Source organism: Trichosurus vulpecula, chromosome 2 (genome assembly GCF_011100635.1).
Source record: "Trichosurus vulpecula isolate mTriVul1 chromosome 2, mTriVul1.pri, whole genome shotgun sequence".
NCBI lineage: Eukaryota > Metazoa > Chordata > Mammalia > Diprotodontia > Phalangeridae > Trichosurus > Trichosurus vulpecula.
Window position 1 is genome coordinate 146,116,354 of NC_050574.1, and position 18,194 is coordinate 146,134,547.

Here is an 18,194-nt window from a genome sequence, read left to right on the forward strand (position 1 = left end):
GGAGGAAAGGGGAGAAAAAAAAACTTTTGAAAAACAAATATAGACTAAACCTAACGCTTCCTCATTTCCATTAGAAAAAAAAATTGAGAAATCTAAAGAAACAGATGAGCAAGAGAAAGCATTTTAAAAATGAGTCACCTATTGACACATTCAGGATGAGAAACTATATAAACATCCCAGGCTGGATCAGCAATTACTGCACCAACCATAGGACTGCGAACGGTAGTTTCCTCAGAGCAATCATGCACTACTCCGCATTGTGCACTCTGAGTCTCTTGACGTGCTGCCTCGCTTTTCCACTGCCCCGGGAAGCTGGAAAAATGAATGACCAACAATGGGGAAAAGCACGGGTAGGTGCCTGCATTTTCTTTCCTGAGCCTTTATTAACTCAAAGGAGATACTACTAAGAATATTTGTGCCAAGATGCTCTGGGTCCATTTAGCAGTACTGTTTGTCCTGTTACATTTCTTTGCATAGAACACAGTGTGTGATCTGTTGGGCATTGTTTCCTTTAATACTACAATCCGTGAAACTGTAATTTAATGATAAATAGGCCAGAACTTATTTTATTATCGCTTTCTACTTGGAAAATAGATTGGCACAGCTTGTCCAAAATGGATTGAAAGTTATTCAGGCCCATCTTTGAACCTTCCTGTGCCTCAGGGTTGGGTTGTCATAGAACTATTAAGGGAAGCTGGAGAGTAAAACTATATTAATTTAAGGAAACTTTTGATGTCAAAGAAAAAGTATGCATTAGAGGGCCAGCATAATATAGTGAGTAAAGAACCAGCCTCAGAACCATGGAGATCTTGGCTCAAGTCTCATATCCAATACACGATGATTGTGTGACCTCTGGCAAGTTAATTAACTTCTCAATGTTCTAAGCCATTCTAAGCAAGACTACAGACTGCAGAGAAGGTACCAACTTGTTTTGATAAAGGGAATTTTCTTACACGTGAGTTCTTTCCCAATACCGGTGAAATCATAGGTCCAGACCATATCTTATTCAATAATAATTAAATTCCCTTCCCTTTACTATGAGATCCAGTGGCAGTGGTCTCCTTGTTATTCCTCAAACACAACACTCCATCCTCTGACTCCAAGCATTTTTATTGCCTGTCCCCCATGCCCAGAACCAATTCATTCTTTCTCTCTCTCTCTCTCTCTCTCTCTCTCTCTCTCTCTCTCTCTCTCTCTCTCTCTCTTTCCCTTCCCCCCCCCATCTCTGATTCTTGGCTTCCCTTACTTCCTTCAAGTCCCAGATAAAATCTTACTTCTACAAGAAGTCTTTGCCAATCCCTCTTAATACTAGTGCCTTCCCTCTGCTAATTATTTCTAATATATCATGTATATACATAAAATGTATGTGCATATATACATATATAATGTATGTGTATGTATACATATATAACATATGTATATATATACATATATATATATAAAATGTATGTGTACATATATTTGTTTGTATGCAGTTGTTTGCATGTTGTCTCTCTCCTTGAGAGTGCTTAGCACAATGCCTGGCATAAAGTAGGTATTTTATCTTAATAAATGCTTATTGACTGCCTTACTGACTAACAAGTGTCTGAGGCCAGATCTGAATTCCAGTCTTCCTAACTCCAAGCTGAGTGCATTAGCACCTGGCTACTAATAAACTATTAGCCTCTGATTTAATGAAAAAAAACTATCATCCCTCATTTTCCTTATAGCATAGAAAGAGTACTGGGTCTGGAGTCAGAAGATCTGGGTTCAAGTCCTGGCCCTATCATGTATTTGCTGTATGGTCTTGAGAAAGTAATGTCACTTTTGAGATTTAATGGAGACAATTAAACTTTCCTTATTTCATAGGATTGTGGTGAGGATCTAATGAGATCATATATGGGATAATATTTTTAATATTTTTATAATATTTTTAATAGTAAATTGCTATGTAAATGTAAGGTATGATTACCAATGCATAGCAGCATGTAAGATTTTCTAAAACACTGATAACACTGCAAATGCTCCTGGTGGGGGAAGAGATGGGGAGGAGGAAATCCTGGGGGGCTCCCAGTTTAGATCCAACAAAATATGTTCTCAGTGATCTAGAACTTGCAGAGAAACCCTGGAATCAATGTATTCCCTTAAAGGCACTCTGGAAACCTAGTGCCAGTTGGGTGTCAGGGCCAATCTCATCATAAGGGATCTGTGGGCTATAGCAAGTGTTTCTTAACCCCCCAGTTAAGGAAGGTTAAAGTTCACTTTGGTTTTTTGTGAGGGGGGAAGGCAGGGTAATTGAGGTCAAGTGACTCGCCCAAGGTCACACAGCTAGTAAGTGTGTCAAGTGTCTGAGGTCAGATTTGAACTCAGGTCCTCCTGACTCCAGGGCTCCACTCACTGTGCCACCTAGCTGTTAAGGAATACTTTGGAGCAGTCACACCTCAATACCTTTGGGGTGGTTCTGAAGGCTTGAGAGATATGTGGGTAAGAAGCCCAGCACAGAATCATAAAATCTCAGAAGGGCCCTCAGAATCCTCTGATCCAGCATGCACCCTCTATGATTGATTGAAGACCTCTAGCTAAGTACAACCTCTTACCTCCCTAAGAAGCCAATTCCTTTTTTAGGTCATTCTAATAATTAGGAAGTTTTTTCTTACGTCAACCCTAAATCTGCCTTCCAACAGTTTCCACCATTCTTCTTAGTTCTACTCTTTGAGGCAAAGCAGAATAAATCTAATCCCTCTTAAAAAAGTCAAAGGTGCTAAATAAATGCAAGTTTTATTGTTATTATTATTATTATTCTTAACTACAAAGTAGCCAATTTTCAGCCACTTGTAAAACAGAGAAATGAATCAAAAATGTATTCTGCAAATATATATTTATCTAAATATACAAATGTAGCTATGTAAGTAGTATTTTTTTAAATCGATGTAGCTTTAGAAAATAAATGAATAAATCTCAAGAGGGATTGGGGAAAAGTTTTTACGTTTTTGGTTTTTTGTTGTTTTGTTGTTTGGGGTCTTTTTTGTGGAGGCCATCTAATGATTATGTCCTGTGGCTACCAAAGGGGTGAAACAAACTATTTTGTTGGTTGGTTTTTTAGTCGATGATTTATTCTTTGGCTAATAGGCAACTCCCAATACGAAGGAAAAACATAACAACTGTGATCAAATCCTGGATTTTTAAAGCAAATAGCTTTTCCTTGCTCCTCTTAGTGAACTAAGATTTGGGGGCAATGCCAGCTGGGCAGCTCAGCTTAAAATGGACAAGAAATAGTAAAAGAAATTACTTTCATTCCCCATAACAGGAATATCTCAAAAACTTCTATTCATATGATCCTGAAGCACGAATAAACAGTTTAGAAGACAAAATAAAAGAAATGCAAAAATTCTTTGGCCTTCCACAAACAGGAATTTTAAACACCAATACCATGGAAATAATTCAGAAACCTAGATGTGGAGTACCTGATATTGCAGAATTCCGTTTGTTTCCTGGGAGACCCAAATGGCTTTCCAAAGTGGTGACCTACAGGTTAGTTTTACTTTAGTTCACTTTGGCAAAGCAATAAAAAACATTTTATAAGCTATCAAATATTGCTTTCTTATCTGGCTACCAGGGTTGTCTCTTATACTCAAGACCTGCTGCCATCAACAGTGGATCATTTAGTAGAGAAGGCTCTTGACATGTGGAGCAAAGTTTCAACACTGACCTTCAGGAAAGTGAGGAGAGGAAATGCAGATATTATTATTGGTTTTGCCAGAGGAGGTAAGGCTGATCCTTTTAAGCACATCCATTTTTTTCCATTTTTATAATGAACTTAATAGACATCAATAAATACAATCATTTCCACATATGAAGAACAGAAGAGATTTGCATGTGAAATTATGTGTCTCAAATACATTCGGCTATTTTTAACAAATTAATTTAACACTAATTAAAATATTGCTATGCTGGTCTGTGATTTTTTCCTGAACTTCCCTTTTTTCTACTGTGTATATTTTCTCAATGTTTCATTAAGATTTTAAAATTTATTTCCTTTTTTTGTCATCACTCTCATAATTCTCCTACCATCCTAAAGCAGACAACAAATCAGTATTTTAAACATTTTCCTAAATGCTGTTATAACATTGAGAAACCACTGCTGGTTCAACACAGGCTAGGGTCAAAGCCTACTCTACCTATCTAAGGAAGTCCTATGCCCTAAAACCCAGGAACATAGTCAAAACCAATTTCAGTCTTGGAGGAGTCTGATTTCAAAGGAGAGTCTATGCTCCCTTTTTTTCACAATCTTTGGTGTGTTTTTTTTTAACCATAACCCTGGGGTCCTGGAGATAATTTACATATGGCTTAGGGTTAACCTCAGATCTAGGGTTTCCCACGACAGGAAAGTAGGAAGGTATTGAATGTACAATAAGAATCAGATATTTGATAGGTGTTCATTTCCTTCATACAAAAGTAATGCTAAGACAAGTGCACATTGACAGTAAGACTTGAATTAGACAAAAAGCAGTGCTAACTACCATATTTAGCCAAAAAGTTGATACTCAAAACCATCTAAAACTAAAGCAGTTTGTGGGACTACTGATTAAGGCTTTTACATTTCATTTCACCTTGGATCCGCACTGTCCACACAACTCTCAGTATATGACTTCTGACAAAAAAGGACAAGCTTAGACTGATCCTCTTGTTGATGGTCTTCTTCTCCAAGAACTAAACACTAAAGCAATTGCTGAGAACTCCTCCTCTTACCACCATTCAGTTCCAACCAAAAGGACTCAAATCCCTCAGACTAACAAGGTCTCCTATAAACCTGGACACGGTCATCTAAGGGTTAGATATTCCTTCATTAAAACCAGGAAAGAACAAAACAACAAACACAGAAGTGGAAAAAAACAGACAAGAGCCCAGGCACAAGTTCACTTAGTTGAGTCCCCAGCATTAGTTACCATGTGGTTGAGGTCACCATGAGGCTATAATAAAGAAGGGCTCATCCTTCCTCACTCCTGACTGGAAGTCTCAGGATTATATGATGCTATATGGAGCGTCAAAGAGAAAGGGGGAAGAAAGAAAGAGAGAAGACAAAAGAAGGGAAACTGGAAGAGGAAGACAGAGGGGGAGAGAGGGGAGAGAAAGCATCTCCTCTCTTAACTCTCAGTAGCCCATCACTCCCCAGTCCCTGTCACAGCCAGGAAGGGGAATGAAGGTGACACTCAGGGTTTGTAATGTTATACCAAAATGCCAAGTCCTTTCAGGATTGGATACATGACATGACCAGCAGCATCCAGGTCTCATCATATTCAGTGCACCCAAATACTAAGTCACACACAGCTAGCCAAAAGCAAGCTAGGAATAGACATGTGTATATGTATTTCTACAACCCACATTACAGTCATAACTTTTCTGTTTTATTAAATTACAATAACAGCCCTTCTGATCAACAGTTGTTATATTTCAACAGGCCACAAGGAAAGAAAGTACATTGTTTGGCTAATGCACCAACATTCTCTTTCATTAGTGTGGTAGTTTAATTAACTTATGGAGTATAACTTTATAACTTACAGTTATAACATTTACAAACTTGCAGTTATAAACTAACTTACAATTATAAAATTTAACAGAGTTGACTGAGGCTAATAAATATTAAGTGACTTGCCCAGGGTCATACAGATAGGAGAGGCAGGATTTGAATCCAGATCTTTGTGACTTCAATTCCAGCATTCTATCAAATGAGATTAGGTAAAACATTTTATTTACCACAATATGCTATGTAAATGTCAATTATTATTATATTATCCACTATACCATGCTATCTCTTTATCAGTTCCAGGCTGTTTAGTATCAACATTAAATGTGATTACTAACAAGAATTTTTAACATGAACAGGATAGAAAGATGCCACCCATACACATGAATTGCCAATATTTGTTGGTCTCAAATGATGCGACTTGATCTAGATTCTTCAAGATTGAATGGTCAAGTAAATAAAGTTAATGTGTATATTGAGAGAGAGCATGGAATAGTGGCTGGAGACACAGTCACTTAGCCAAGGAGAGCTGGATTTCAATCTTATCTCTCCCACCTACCACTGGTGTGACCCTGGGAAAGTCACTTAACCTCTGTGTTCTGGAGGTAGTTTTCCATGCCTACGGGTAAAGAGAAAGTGCCGATCTGAATTGATAGAAGTTCTTCAACAGGAATTCCCTATATCACAAAATTGCAAAGCTATCCAAAAAAATTATTTTTTTAATATGTATTAGCTGACATTAACTAGTTCACTTTGAACTTTAGCTACAGTATCATAAAGACAAAGAAAGCCATTAATGATGTAATATTTGTGATGTTCAATAACCAAAATTTAATTCAGCATATATTTACTAATTACCTACTGTTTGCAGAGAACTATACTAGAAAATGGAGAAGATAATAAAGTTTAGCTAAGACAAGGGTTCTTTTCTCATACAGCTTAATAACACAAGACTATAATAAGAAATAATATGTGATAAGTACCAGATGGAGAGAGTGCTAATCCTGGAGTCAGGAAGTCAAGAAGACTCATCTTCCTGAGTTCAAATCTGGCCTCAGATGCTTACTAGCTGTGCGACCCTTAACCCTGTTTGCCTCAGTTCCTCATCTATAAAATAAGCTAGAGAAGGAAATGGCAAACCATTCCAGTATCTTTGCCAAGAAAACCCCAATGGGGTCAGGAAGAGTCCGACCTGACTGAAGAGGTGACTGAACAACAGCAATAACACGTAAGAGAGATGCATAATAATTACATATTATTAAACATTAAAAGTATATAATAATAGCTAGCATTTATGTGTGCCAGGTGCTGTGTTAAGTACTTTTCAAACATGTCATAAGATCCTCACAACAACCCTGGGAGGCAGATTCTATTATCATCTTCATTTTACAGTTGAGGAGACGGTTTGCGTGACTTGCCTGAGTATTGGAGCCTAAGTTTAAACTCAAGTCTGCCTGACTCCCCCCAACGCTCTAACCACCAAGATCGCCTTGCCTCCTTGATTTTTTAAATGATTTGTTAAGGTCAAAAGGGGAGGAAAAGTTGTCTCTGAATGAAGGAATCAGGCAAAGACTTCATAGATGAGGTGGCATTTAAATTGAACTTTAAAGGAATGATAGAAATCTGCTTAAGTTCAGATGAAAGTCCCTGACCCAATTCTAAATAATAGCTAAAATTTATATAGCACTTTTATATTTGGCAAAGCATGTTTCATAGATAAACACATTTGACCTTGACAATAACCCTAGGAGGTAGGTTCTATTTTATCCTCATTTTATAGATAAGGAAATTGAGATAAACCAAAATTGAGTCCTTTAATCAGAGTCACACAGCTAGTAAATGTCTGAAGCTGGACATGACCTCAAGTCTTCTGGCTCCAAGGCTAGCATTCTACCCACCTGCCAGTCTCTAAAAATACTTACCTCCAGGAATATAAATGCAGATAAATATCAAAAATCCTCCCCTCCAGATATTCACCATAAGTCACCAATTACCTAATGTTTCCAGTCAATATTAGTAATAATTTATAGTCCTTTTAACCCCCAATGAGCTTGGGAAATAGATTAGCAACTAAGGCATTTCAGGAGCATTGGACTGAGAAACAACACCTGTGCTCGAATCCCAACTCTAGTACTCATGCCATGTGTCTTTAAGCAAGTCATTTCCCCAATCTTAGTATTCTTAACCATAAGATTAGAAGGTTAGATTAGATAATCTCTAAAATTTTGTGATGTTATGAACTTTGTGCCAAATGATGCCTTAGTAATGTAAAAGTATCAATACACTTTCCAAAGAACCCAACTGCTCTAAGGAAAGTTCATGTGTTTGGCCCTCATTCTTGAAGAGGACCGTGACATCAGGGAAATGATGACATGACTTGCAGTTGACTTTGATTTGAGTGAGGGAGGTCTGTGCAAGGTCACAGCCTCACTTTCTCCTCCAGAGCCATCTGGGTCCAGTGGCCTGATATTCACCAGGACAACTGGAGATGGCCAAGGATGAATTGGGAGACCCTGGCCCTTTTAGGCTAAGGCTTTTTCAGGTTCTCACTTTTAGTGAATAGGTCTCTTAAAGAAGTGAGTCAAGGGATGACCCATTTAATTTAAAAAAATCAAACTGGGAGGGGAAGACTCTCAGGGTTGCTGGTGAAAAGAGAAACAGTTACTATTGACATTGACTCTGAGCCAGGAGGGCCTAAAATATAGTCATTAAGTGGAATTTGGGCAGCGACCTGTTGTGGTCCAATCCATGAACTCCAGAGTGAACTGGGTTTAAAGTTAGGTCTTTGAGAAGAAAGAAAGTATTAGTCTACTTGGAGCACCAAGTTCATACATGACATGTACAAAAAGGGACATATAACAACATACAAGACCATGTTGTATTTTCTTTCTGAGGAAAAAAAAGCATAGCCCAATAACCTTGCTCTCACATTCCATTATTCCTTCCGCATCTCTAGCACTGTTCTACACATGCAAATATCTTAATAAAACAAAGTTCCTATATTCTATGTTGATCTGCTTGATGAGAAAACTATCACCGAATGAGTTAGATGGCACAGGGGATAGAACATTCAACCTGGAGTGAAGAAGACCTGAAATCAAAACTAGCCTCAGACACTTACCAGGCGTATGACCCTGGGCAAGTCACTCAACCTCTCTCTGCCTCAGTTTCCTCAACTGTAAAATGGGCAGGATAATAGCACCTACCTCATAAGGCTGGATCAAATGAGATACTATTTGTAAAGTATTTAGTATAATGCTTGGCACATAGTAGATGCTTAATAAATGTTTATTCCTTCCATCCCTCCCTGATAACACATATGGTTTGTTGTAAAACCTAGTATGTGCAACCGACTGCTTGTGGGTAATCCTAATTGCTTAAGACAAGACACATTTTTCTACCCCTGGAATACCAATGGCAATAACTGCTTACTTTTACCTAACTATACACACATACATATGTGTGCATGCCAGCTAGCTGCCTCATATGTATATATATATATATATATATATATATATATATATATATGTAGGTATGTGTGTGTGTGTGTGTATATATATATATATGTATACACATACACAGAGGTATCATGTATCCTGTTTTCATATATATGTATATACACACATAGAGATAACTTGCATCCTATTCATATATATCTATGTACATATACACACAAGTGTGTGTATGTGTAAGTGTGTGTATGTGTGTGTGCATGGCAGCTAGGTGGCATAGTGGATAGAGTGCTTAGACTGGAATCAGAAAAACCTGAGTTCAAATCCTGCCTCAAACACTTGGCTCACTCTGTAACCTTAGACAAGTGTCTTAACTTTTGTTCGCCTCAGTTTCTTCATCAGGAAAATGGAAATAATAAAAGCACCTGCTTCCCAGGGTTGCTATGAGTAGCAAGTGAGTTAATAATCATAAGGCACTTAGCATATTGCCTAGAACATAGTAAGCACTATATAGATGTTAGATATTATAATTATTATTGAACATATGAATATACATCTATACAGTGATGTGGCTATAGATACAGAGAAAGAGAGATAATGATTATAGATCTAGACATGGATATGGATAGATATGGAGACAGATACCGATAAAGATATGGACAGATAGAGATACAAATATATTTAATCCATGAAGAGGCAGCATGATATAGTGGGTTGAGAGTTGGCCTCAGAGTCAGGAAGACCTGGGATCAAGTTCTATCTTGCTTTTTCTGTCTTGCTAACACTTAGCACAGTGCCTGGCCCGTAATAAATGCTTACTGAAGGTCTGTTAATTAGCTCATTAATTGATTAATTGATTGACACATACCGGCCTTGCGAACTAGGCAAACCACTTAACCTCTAGAGAGTGCCCAAAGCAGCTCTAATTACAAAGTAGCTACTGGTCTGTATGGGGAAGGAATTCCCTGCCTAATACAATCACATGTCTGGAGCAAAAACATAAAGATTATCCTTGGAAAGAGCTAGGGTAGGTAGATAGTATTCTGACTTCACAGATGAGAAGATAGAGGCTTCCAGATTTGAGATGGTTTGCTCAGGGTATTATAACTAGTAAGTGATAGAGCCAAGGAATCCTATTCAGACCATAGAATTGGGAAATCATAGATTTAGAGCTGGAAGGGGCCCTAAAAGTGATCTGATTTAGCTGCCTTATTTTACAGATGAAGGAACTGAGGCTCAAATCTAGGGATCATCCAGTTCTACCAGGCTGCCTCCAGTCTTCAGGCTTTAAGCTCAATGCCCACTCCACTATACCATGTTTGAGTCTCTAGCTACATAGATTCAATCAATGGAATATTTCCATAGGTCAAAAAAGTAGTTTAATACTAATTCCTGTCTTCTTAAGCAGGCCAATGACTGTTGTTTTTTTTTTCCTTAGTTCATGGGGACTACAATCCATTTGATGGACCAGGAGGAACCCTGGCTCATGCATTTGCACCAGGAGCAGGATTAGGAGGAGATGCTCACTTTGATAAGGATGAACAATGGAGTGATGGCAGTACATTAGGTAATGGTTTTCCATGTTCCTTCCTACCTAAAGTAGAAAACCTGAAGGCAAAATGTCTCACTGGGTACCTAGAATGTGCCATTTAAATCAGAAAATGGGAAAGTTATGATACCAAGGGGATGGGAGAGAGGGATTATACATCCTATTCAATTCTACAGTCATCTAAGTACCTACAACGTGTCAGGAACTGGGCAAGGTACTGGGTGATACAAAGAAAAAAAATGGTACAGTCTCTTGTCCTCAAAGTGCTTACCCTCTCCTAGATGGGGTGGGATAGGCTCTAACGTAACAAATAAGAAGGGAGCTTAGTAGCAGGAGCTTTGGGTTTGACATGTTCTAGAAAGTCGTAGCACTTCAAAGTAGGGAAAAAAGCCAGTGAAACTTCACCATATTAACCCAGATCAGAAGAAAATGCAGAGCTGCTATTCACATTCCCCAACCTGGCTCCCTGTTCAGGTGTCCCTGTATATCAAGTAGTCAACGGTCAGACAAATGCAAAGCAGTCCCAGTCTCTGATGTCTCCCTTTAACCTTGCAATCTAACCGGCTCACATCTTACCATGAGGTGAAACTTAGGAAGTAATTTGTTATTTTTATTTAAATGTCTTTCTCAGAAGCTGACTGGAGTTTATTCAGTTACCAAACTGAATGTCCTGGATTACTCAATCTACTTAATTAAACTTTGTATTTCTAGCTTCCTGAAACAGGGCTATATGAGAAATAAATCCATTTGTTGTTTTTCCTTAGTCATATTTCAGTCATTTCAGACTCTTCGTGATCCTTTTTGGGATTTTCTTGTCAAAGATACTGACATGGTTTGCCATTTCCTTCTCCAGCTCATTTTACAGATAAGGAAAGTGAGACAAACAGGGTTAGTGACAAAAGGCAAAAAACCTAAACAATGTTTGCTGCAGCTCCCACTCCACCCCACTCTTCCTCCAATTCCACCCTCAAACTCTGTTTTAAAAATTTTAAAATATGTATCGATACTGCAAATAACTGAGAATTATATTCTGAGAAGTTCTTGAATTGTAATAATTTAACATAGTGTAGTACTTGTAACAATAATGGTTTTGTAATAATTTGATGTCCCTTATTTTATTGTAGGAATTAACTTTTTATTTGTTGCTACTCATGAACTTGGCCATTCCTTGGGACTAGGTCATTCTTCTGACCCTGACGCTGTGATGTACCCTACCTATATCTCCAAAGACCCAGAGGACTTCAGTCTGTCACCGGATGACATCAGAGGGATTCAGAAACTTTATGGTGAGGTTCAGGATTTTCAATACAAAATTTCACATTTGTCAGGATTTTAGAGCAATTTTCATGACAGGCTTGAAGAGGAAAAGCTGAGAAATGGGCATCCACTTGGAAAGTAAGCACTGCAACCTGGGATTTTTTTTCTTTTAGTCATTGAGACCGCGGATATATATAACCTAACAAAGTCATTTTTTTTTACCTCAAGTGATTGATTCAGAATGCTTAATAAATGAATGTTTTGATCATTTAATGAAATTAAAACATCTTACTGATGAAATCAATAATAGCTCACCTTTACATAGAATTTTGCTCACAACACTGTAGGTAATGTAATTTTCACAGAAACTCAGGGAAACTTCCTACCTTCCCAGTCCTCTTACACCATGTTTTCCTCTTTGTGCTCTGTGATCCAAGAACAAGGCCTCCTTGTTCTTCTTCACACACAACCCTCCTTTACAGACTCCAGGCATTTTCATTGGCTCTTCTCCATCCCTAGAATGCTCTTCTTCCTCATCTCCATCTCCTAGCTTTCCTGGCTTATTCAAATCTCAGCCAGAGTCCCACCTTCTTTCTCCACCCTCTTTAATCTGAATGCCATCCTTTGCAGGTTATTTCTAATTTATCCTTTGTATAAGTTGCTTATACATAGTTGTTTGCATGTTGTCTCCCCTATTAAACTGTGGGGTCTTTGAGCTCAGGCAGTTTTTTGCCTTTCTTTGTATCCCCTGCATTTAGCACAGTGCCACATAGTAGGCATTTAATAAATGGTAGCTGACCAACTGACTGACAGTTCAAAGTTACCTGGAATAATACCACCCATACATGCATAAGGAATCCCCAAAAAGTGCTCTTCCAGCCTCCACCTTCTTAGGCCTCTCATTGCAGTTATGGATGGCTCTAACTGTTAGGAAGCTTTTTATTCCATGAAACTTAAACCTGCCTCTCTATAATCTTTTACCATTATTCCTGGTCTTTGGCCCTCTGAAACCAAGCTAAACAAGCCTTGACAGTCCTCCAAATATAACTATCAATTCTTCTCTCCTCCATGCTAAATATCCCCAGTTCCTTCCACCAATCCTCGCATGGCATGGTCTGGAGGTCACTCACCATCCTGATCACCCTCTTCTGGATATGTTTCAACATGTCAATGCTCTCCCTAAAATGTAGCATCCAAAACTAAATATAATTTCAATATGTCCTAATCAAAGTAGAATATAGCCCAATTCAATCTCCCCTGTTCTACTCACCATGCCTAAAATCGCATTATCTCTTTGGACACCTATATTGCCCCATTGAATCATACTGACCTTATTGTTGTTGGTAGCGTTGCTCAGCTGTGCCCAACACTTCATGACTCCATTTGAGGTTTTCTTGGCAGAGATACTGGAGTCATTTGTCATTGCTTTCTCCAGCTGATTTTATATATGAGGAAACTGAGGCAAACAAGGTTAAGTTAATTGCCCAGGGTCACACTGCTAGTAAGTATCTGAGGCCAGATTTGAACTCAGGAAGATGAATCTTCCTGCCTCCAGACCCAACATTCTCTCCACTACTTGACTTAGCTGCCCCTATTGACTTTATAGTAGCCCACTAAATCTCCCAGATCTTTTCCACACAAACTATTGCTTAGCCTTGCCTCATCCACCTTATTTACGCTTTTGAAACCACTTCTTTGGTGTCAATTTAACTAGATGTAATTCTCCATAATAAGACTTGCATCTCCACTGATTAAGACCAATGTCCTCTTTTCTCTCCGTGCACATGTTCCCACATTCAGAATGCCCAGAATTTATACAGCAACTGAAGTATAGTTGGTTAGCTGCCATCACAACCAGCCTTGGCTCCAAACCTGGATCCACTGAGTTCATGACAAGCTTTTGGAATGCTCCCTTTCTTCTGGGACATCTAGTTAACCTCCTCAATAGTGAATCCAGAAGGCAGAGACTGATTTTTTTAACCAAATGAAGAGCTCTACTTGTACCTCCATTAAATCTCATCCTAGGAGATTCAACGTCATTGCCTATCAAGAGCCTTCTAATCCTGGTACTATTGTCCAAAGTATTAGTTATCCCTGCCTGCTTGGTGACATTAGCAACTTGAAAAGCATGCCACCTAGGCTTCATCTCCAAGTCACTGATAGACAGTTCAAACACAATAAGAAAAGATGCCTGAGATGCATGCCCACTAGACAGCTGCCTTCAAGTTGACATCCATCCGTCATTGGGGCCAATGATTCAAACATCTACAAATCTACCAGACTACACTATCTCCTTCCCCACGCCTCTTCATATGTTTTGCTGAAATATTATTATACCACATCTACAACATTCCTCTGATGTAATAATAATAACATAAGAATAACTAGCACTTACATAAGACTTTAAAGTTTATAAAGCACTTTACTAATGTGATTCCGTTTGATCTTCTCAATAACCCTGGGAGGTAGGTGGTATTATTATTTGTATTTTACAGATGAGAAAACTGAGGCAAACAGAGGTTAAGAGACTTTCCCAGTTCCAACCATCCCCTGGAACATTTGCTTGCTAACTGGTTTAACCTGGGAACTTTTTTTTGTTATTGTTATCTGGAAACAAAAACCATCTTAGTCTGAGCCCTTCCCCAAAACACAATTCTTCTGCCCTTGTCTCTCCTTGTGAAATTAGGGGTGGTTTGATTTCTGTCAAGGGAACAACTAACCAGGTAGTCCTGAGTGTGGTGGTTTTGATTTTCCAGCCAAGATTACTAGAGGCAGTTCAGTCACAAGGGCATGATCATCCACTCTTGAAGACCAACCCACTTTTCCCAGCTGTAGCCAACTGTGACATTCCCCACTCACCCAGAACTCTGCCTTTCCTGCCTCTCAACTGAGGGATCCAGTCTGACCCACTTGGTAACAGCTATACACATCACTGCTAATAAACTATTATCTTGCTTGGAAAAAAAAAAAGAGACTTTCCCAGGCCCATATAGCTAGCACACCTATGAATCACGATTTGAACTCAGGTCTTCCTGGCTTCAGATCCAACTCTCTATCCACTGAGTCACGTAGCTGCCTCTTTAGATGTGCCAGTCTGATTATGCTGTCAAGAAAAGAGACTGGGGTTAGTCTAGATAAAACTATTCTGGCTCTTAATGATCAGCCCTTCCCTTTCCAGATGCTAATGATAATAACAGCAAAAGCAACAGAAGCAGCAAAAAAAACACACATTCTAGAATTTTGCTAGGAAATGAAGGCAGGCAACCTCACTTCGCAAAGGAAGAAATTATTACTTAGGTTAAGCAATTATCCAAGGTCATACAACTAGCAACTCTTAGTGCTGTGACTTGAACTCAGACCTTCTGACTCTTCATCCAAGTCTCTTCCCATTATAACACATTGCTTCAGCTCGTATCGTGCTTACAGCAACCTATATTCTTCTACTAGCCTGTGAGGCAGCTGATGGACAAGAAAGCAACAAATACTAAGTGCCTTCTATGCCCCAGGAATTGTGCCAAGAGCTGGGGATACAAAGAAAGCCAAAAAAACAGTTCATGAGCTCAAGGAGCTCACAGGAGGTTAAGGAGACAACTTGCATACAACTATGTACAGACAGGATAGAGAGAGAATAAATTGGGGTAGTCTCACAGGGAAGGCATTAAGATTAAAGAAGACAGAGAAAGGCTTCTAGCAGAAGGTGAGACTCTAGCTGAGACTTGAAGGAAGCCTAGGAAGTGAAGAGGCAGAAATGAGGAGGAAGAGAGTCCCAGCATAGGGGACAGCCAGTGAAAATGTCTATAGTTAGGAGATGGAGTGTCATAGTGGAGAACAATGAGGAGGTCAATGTTCTTGGACTGCAGAATATGTAGAAGGGTACCGGTAAGATACAGGAGACTGAAAAGGGAAGGTAGGAAGGGAACAGGTTATACAGGGTTTTAATAGTCAGACAGAAAGTTTTATAATTGTTCCTGGAAACAATAAGGAGCCACTGGATTTTACTGAATAGAAGTGTGACACATTCAAACAAAGGGTGGTTGGGTGGCACACTGGATAAAACACTAGGCCTGCAGTCAGGAACTCTTCCTGAGTTCAAATCTGGCCTCAGACTAACTATGTGACCTTGGGCAAGTCACTTAACCCTGTTTGCCTCAGGTTCCTCATCTGTAAAATGAGCTGGAGAAGGAAACGGCCAACCACTCCAGTATCTTCGCCAAGAAAACCACAAATGGGGTCAAGAAGGGTCAGACACAACTAAACAACAAATGTTCAAACAGCTTTTTAGAAAGATCAATTTGAGAGCTAAGTAGAAAATAGACTAGAGTAGGAAGAGACATGAAACAGCAGGTGAAAATAACTGTGCCTAGCTATACCCTGTGCCCTGTTCTCCTCTGTCCAGCTACTAAAGAAAATTCAGCAAGAGTGGTTCCTCCAGCACATTGGGTGGATACCCTATTGTGAATGTACAGGCTATGGACAAGAGTCATGTAGGATGGACAAGCATGGATAATTTGCAATCAAAACCATTGGAAAGAGCATCTAAAGTAGTGAAATCATAAATCCAATTAAGTTGGAATTTAAGAATTTCAAGCCAGGACCTTTCTCTGTACTACCTACTCCCAAGGATTCTGTTCTACATTGTTAGGCCAAATTGCCAATTTTCTGGTGGAACATAAGTGCGTAGGAATAGGATGACTGACCATGTTGAGACTGGTGACTGGGTAGATAGGTCTTTCAAGAAGCATGTGTTTATGCTGTTGCCAGATTCATAGCACTGGGCTGGATGAACCACAGGCCTACCTGGTCTGACAGACCCTGAGTTTTTATCTTTGTGATTTTTTTTTCTCTGTGTTTTACACAATGTTGTAATGTTCTCTTTGTTTTCTCGACAGGAAAGAGAAGATAATTTCAGAACAGTTACAAACTTAATAGAAAAATACACATTCAACAGACTCTACATTCCTGCTCTACCAAAGCGTTTTTATTTTATCATGAAATCCTATGACAATTGAAATGCTTTTAAATGAATAGCTTTATATGGAAATCAAGAACTCAGACATGAAAGCACAATGTTGTATTTAGTAACTCATTGATTTTATTCAGCAAACATTTATTAAGGGCATACTAGGAACAAAGTGCACTAAGAACCTGAGCCATAGCCTGCCCACATTATCAGGAATGACTGGTCTCATTCTTTTTATTCACGTTCACATAGTCCTGTCATTGATAACACCATCAGAGCTGCAGATCCTCAGATCCTTGTCACATCCAAAGCGGAAGCAACACAACCACAACTGACTTGGCTTGAGCCCAGAAGAAGGGCAGGTTTGTCTTAGAACAGAATCCTACAACTGAGGCCCTGGCTGGATAAGTGACTTGCTCCAAATCACACAGCAGTCTGGTTGCAGAACTAGAAACAGACTTTGGGTGTCCCAAATCCCAGCTTAAATGTTCTTTCTACCACACTACTCCCCGACCTCATTTTCTTGAATGCACAGGGGCACCCAATTCTCTACCACATATGCATCTACCAATTGGTGATAATGAACTCTGCCTTGGCAAGAATTCCACATTTTTCTTCTACTTCTCTCAGAAAAATCTAGATCCTCCTTGGAAGTGGTCATCAACTCGCCATGGGCATATAATAGCTTTTGAAAAGAAAAGTCAGTAGTAGTAGAAAAGAAAGTCAGTTCCTTTCATTTTATAGCCATTGTCCCTGGAAACCTGACAAAAGTATTATGCAGACTGACCAGTTTGGGAAGTTCTTTGTTAGTTTGTCACAGAAGCATGCCAGATATGGATTAGATAATCTCTAAGGTCCTTTTGTGCTTCTAATGCCATGGTCCTAGGAAGTATGATTGGAAGCCCCTAGAGTACCAAGACAATAGTAAGTGGGGGTGTCACAGTGGGCATCTACTACACTAAAAGTAACCCAATTCTAAGTGCTACATAAAAGTTAAGTTATTTAATTTGTATAAAAAACAGACATGAAAAAGAGGGGAAGGAGCAGGCCGAATTTATTCGTGGACTAGACGGTCACATTCTTGTTTCTGGTATACTCCCCTAATATCAATCACCAGGGATTAATATTTCAATATCATTTGTCAGTGCCAGTTACTATCACTCTAGTATCATTTAATCAGTTGATAGCTCTTCAATAAGCAAATACATTAGCTTTTTAAAATTTTTTTATTCATTTTGAACTTAAATACAAAAAGACAAAAAAAATTCCATTACACAGAACAACACAAAAAAAGAACCATGAATCTCTGTTTCACAGTGTTCACTTTAAAAAAAAAAACCTATGTAATAAATACTTTATGTTGTTTTTAAAACTACCCTGCTTTTCTGTGCTTCCTTCTGAGTCTTCTTTTGTTCTTTACAAAGCACTTCTTATTTTTTTCTCCCTGCCTTCCCACCTCACACTAGAGGAGGC

The 18,194-nt window shown here is 38.9% G+C and overlaps 1 protein-coding gene across 1 annotated transcript; it reads left to right on the plus strand.

Annotated features, from left to right (window-relative positions):
• The first annotated feature begins 155 nt into the window (after window positions 1-155).
• Window positions 156-16,770, plus strand: MMP7 (matrix metallopeptidase 7). The gene is made up of 6 exons (XM_036743959.1): window positions 156-350; window positions 3,287-3,510; window positions 3,596-3,744; window positions 10,394-10,522; window positions 11,629-11,795; window positions 16,651-16,770. The coding sequence occupies exons 1-6, from the start codon at window positions 156-158 to the stop codon at window positions 16,768-16,770; spliced, it is 984 nt and encodes a 327-aa protein (XP_036599854.1).
• The last annotated feature ends 1,424 nt before the right edge of the window (window positions 16,771-18,194 follow it).

Coding starts and splice junctions, on each gene's coding strand:
- MMP7 (XM_036743959.1), top strand. CDS start 156: ATGAGAAACTATATAAACATCCCAGGCTGGATCAGCAATTACTGCACC. Junction 351..3,286: donor AACAATGGGGAAAAGCACGG/GTAGGTGCCTGC, acceptor TCCCCATAACAG/GAATATCTCAAAAACTTCTA. Junction 10,523..11,628: donor GAGTGATGGCAGTACATTAG/GTAATGGTTTTC, acceptor ATTTTATTGTAG/GAATTAACTTTTTATTTGTT.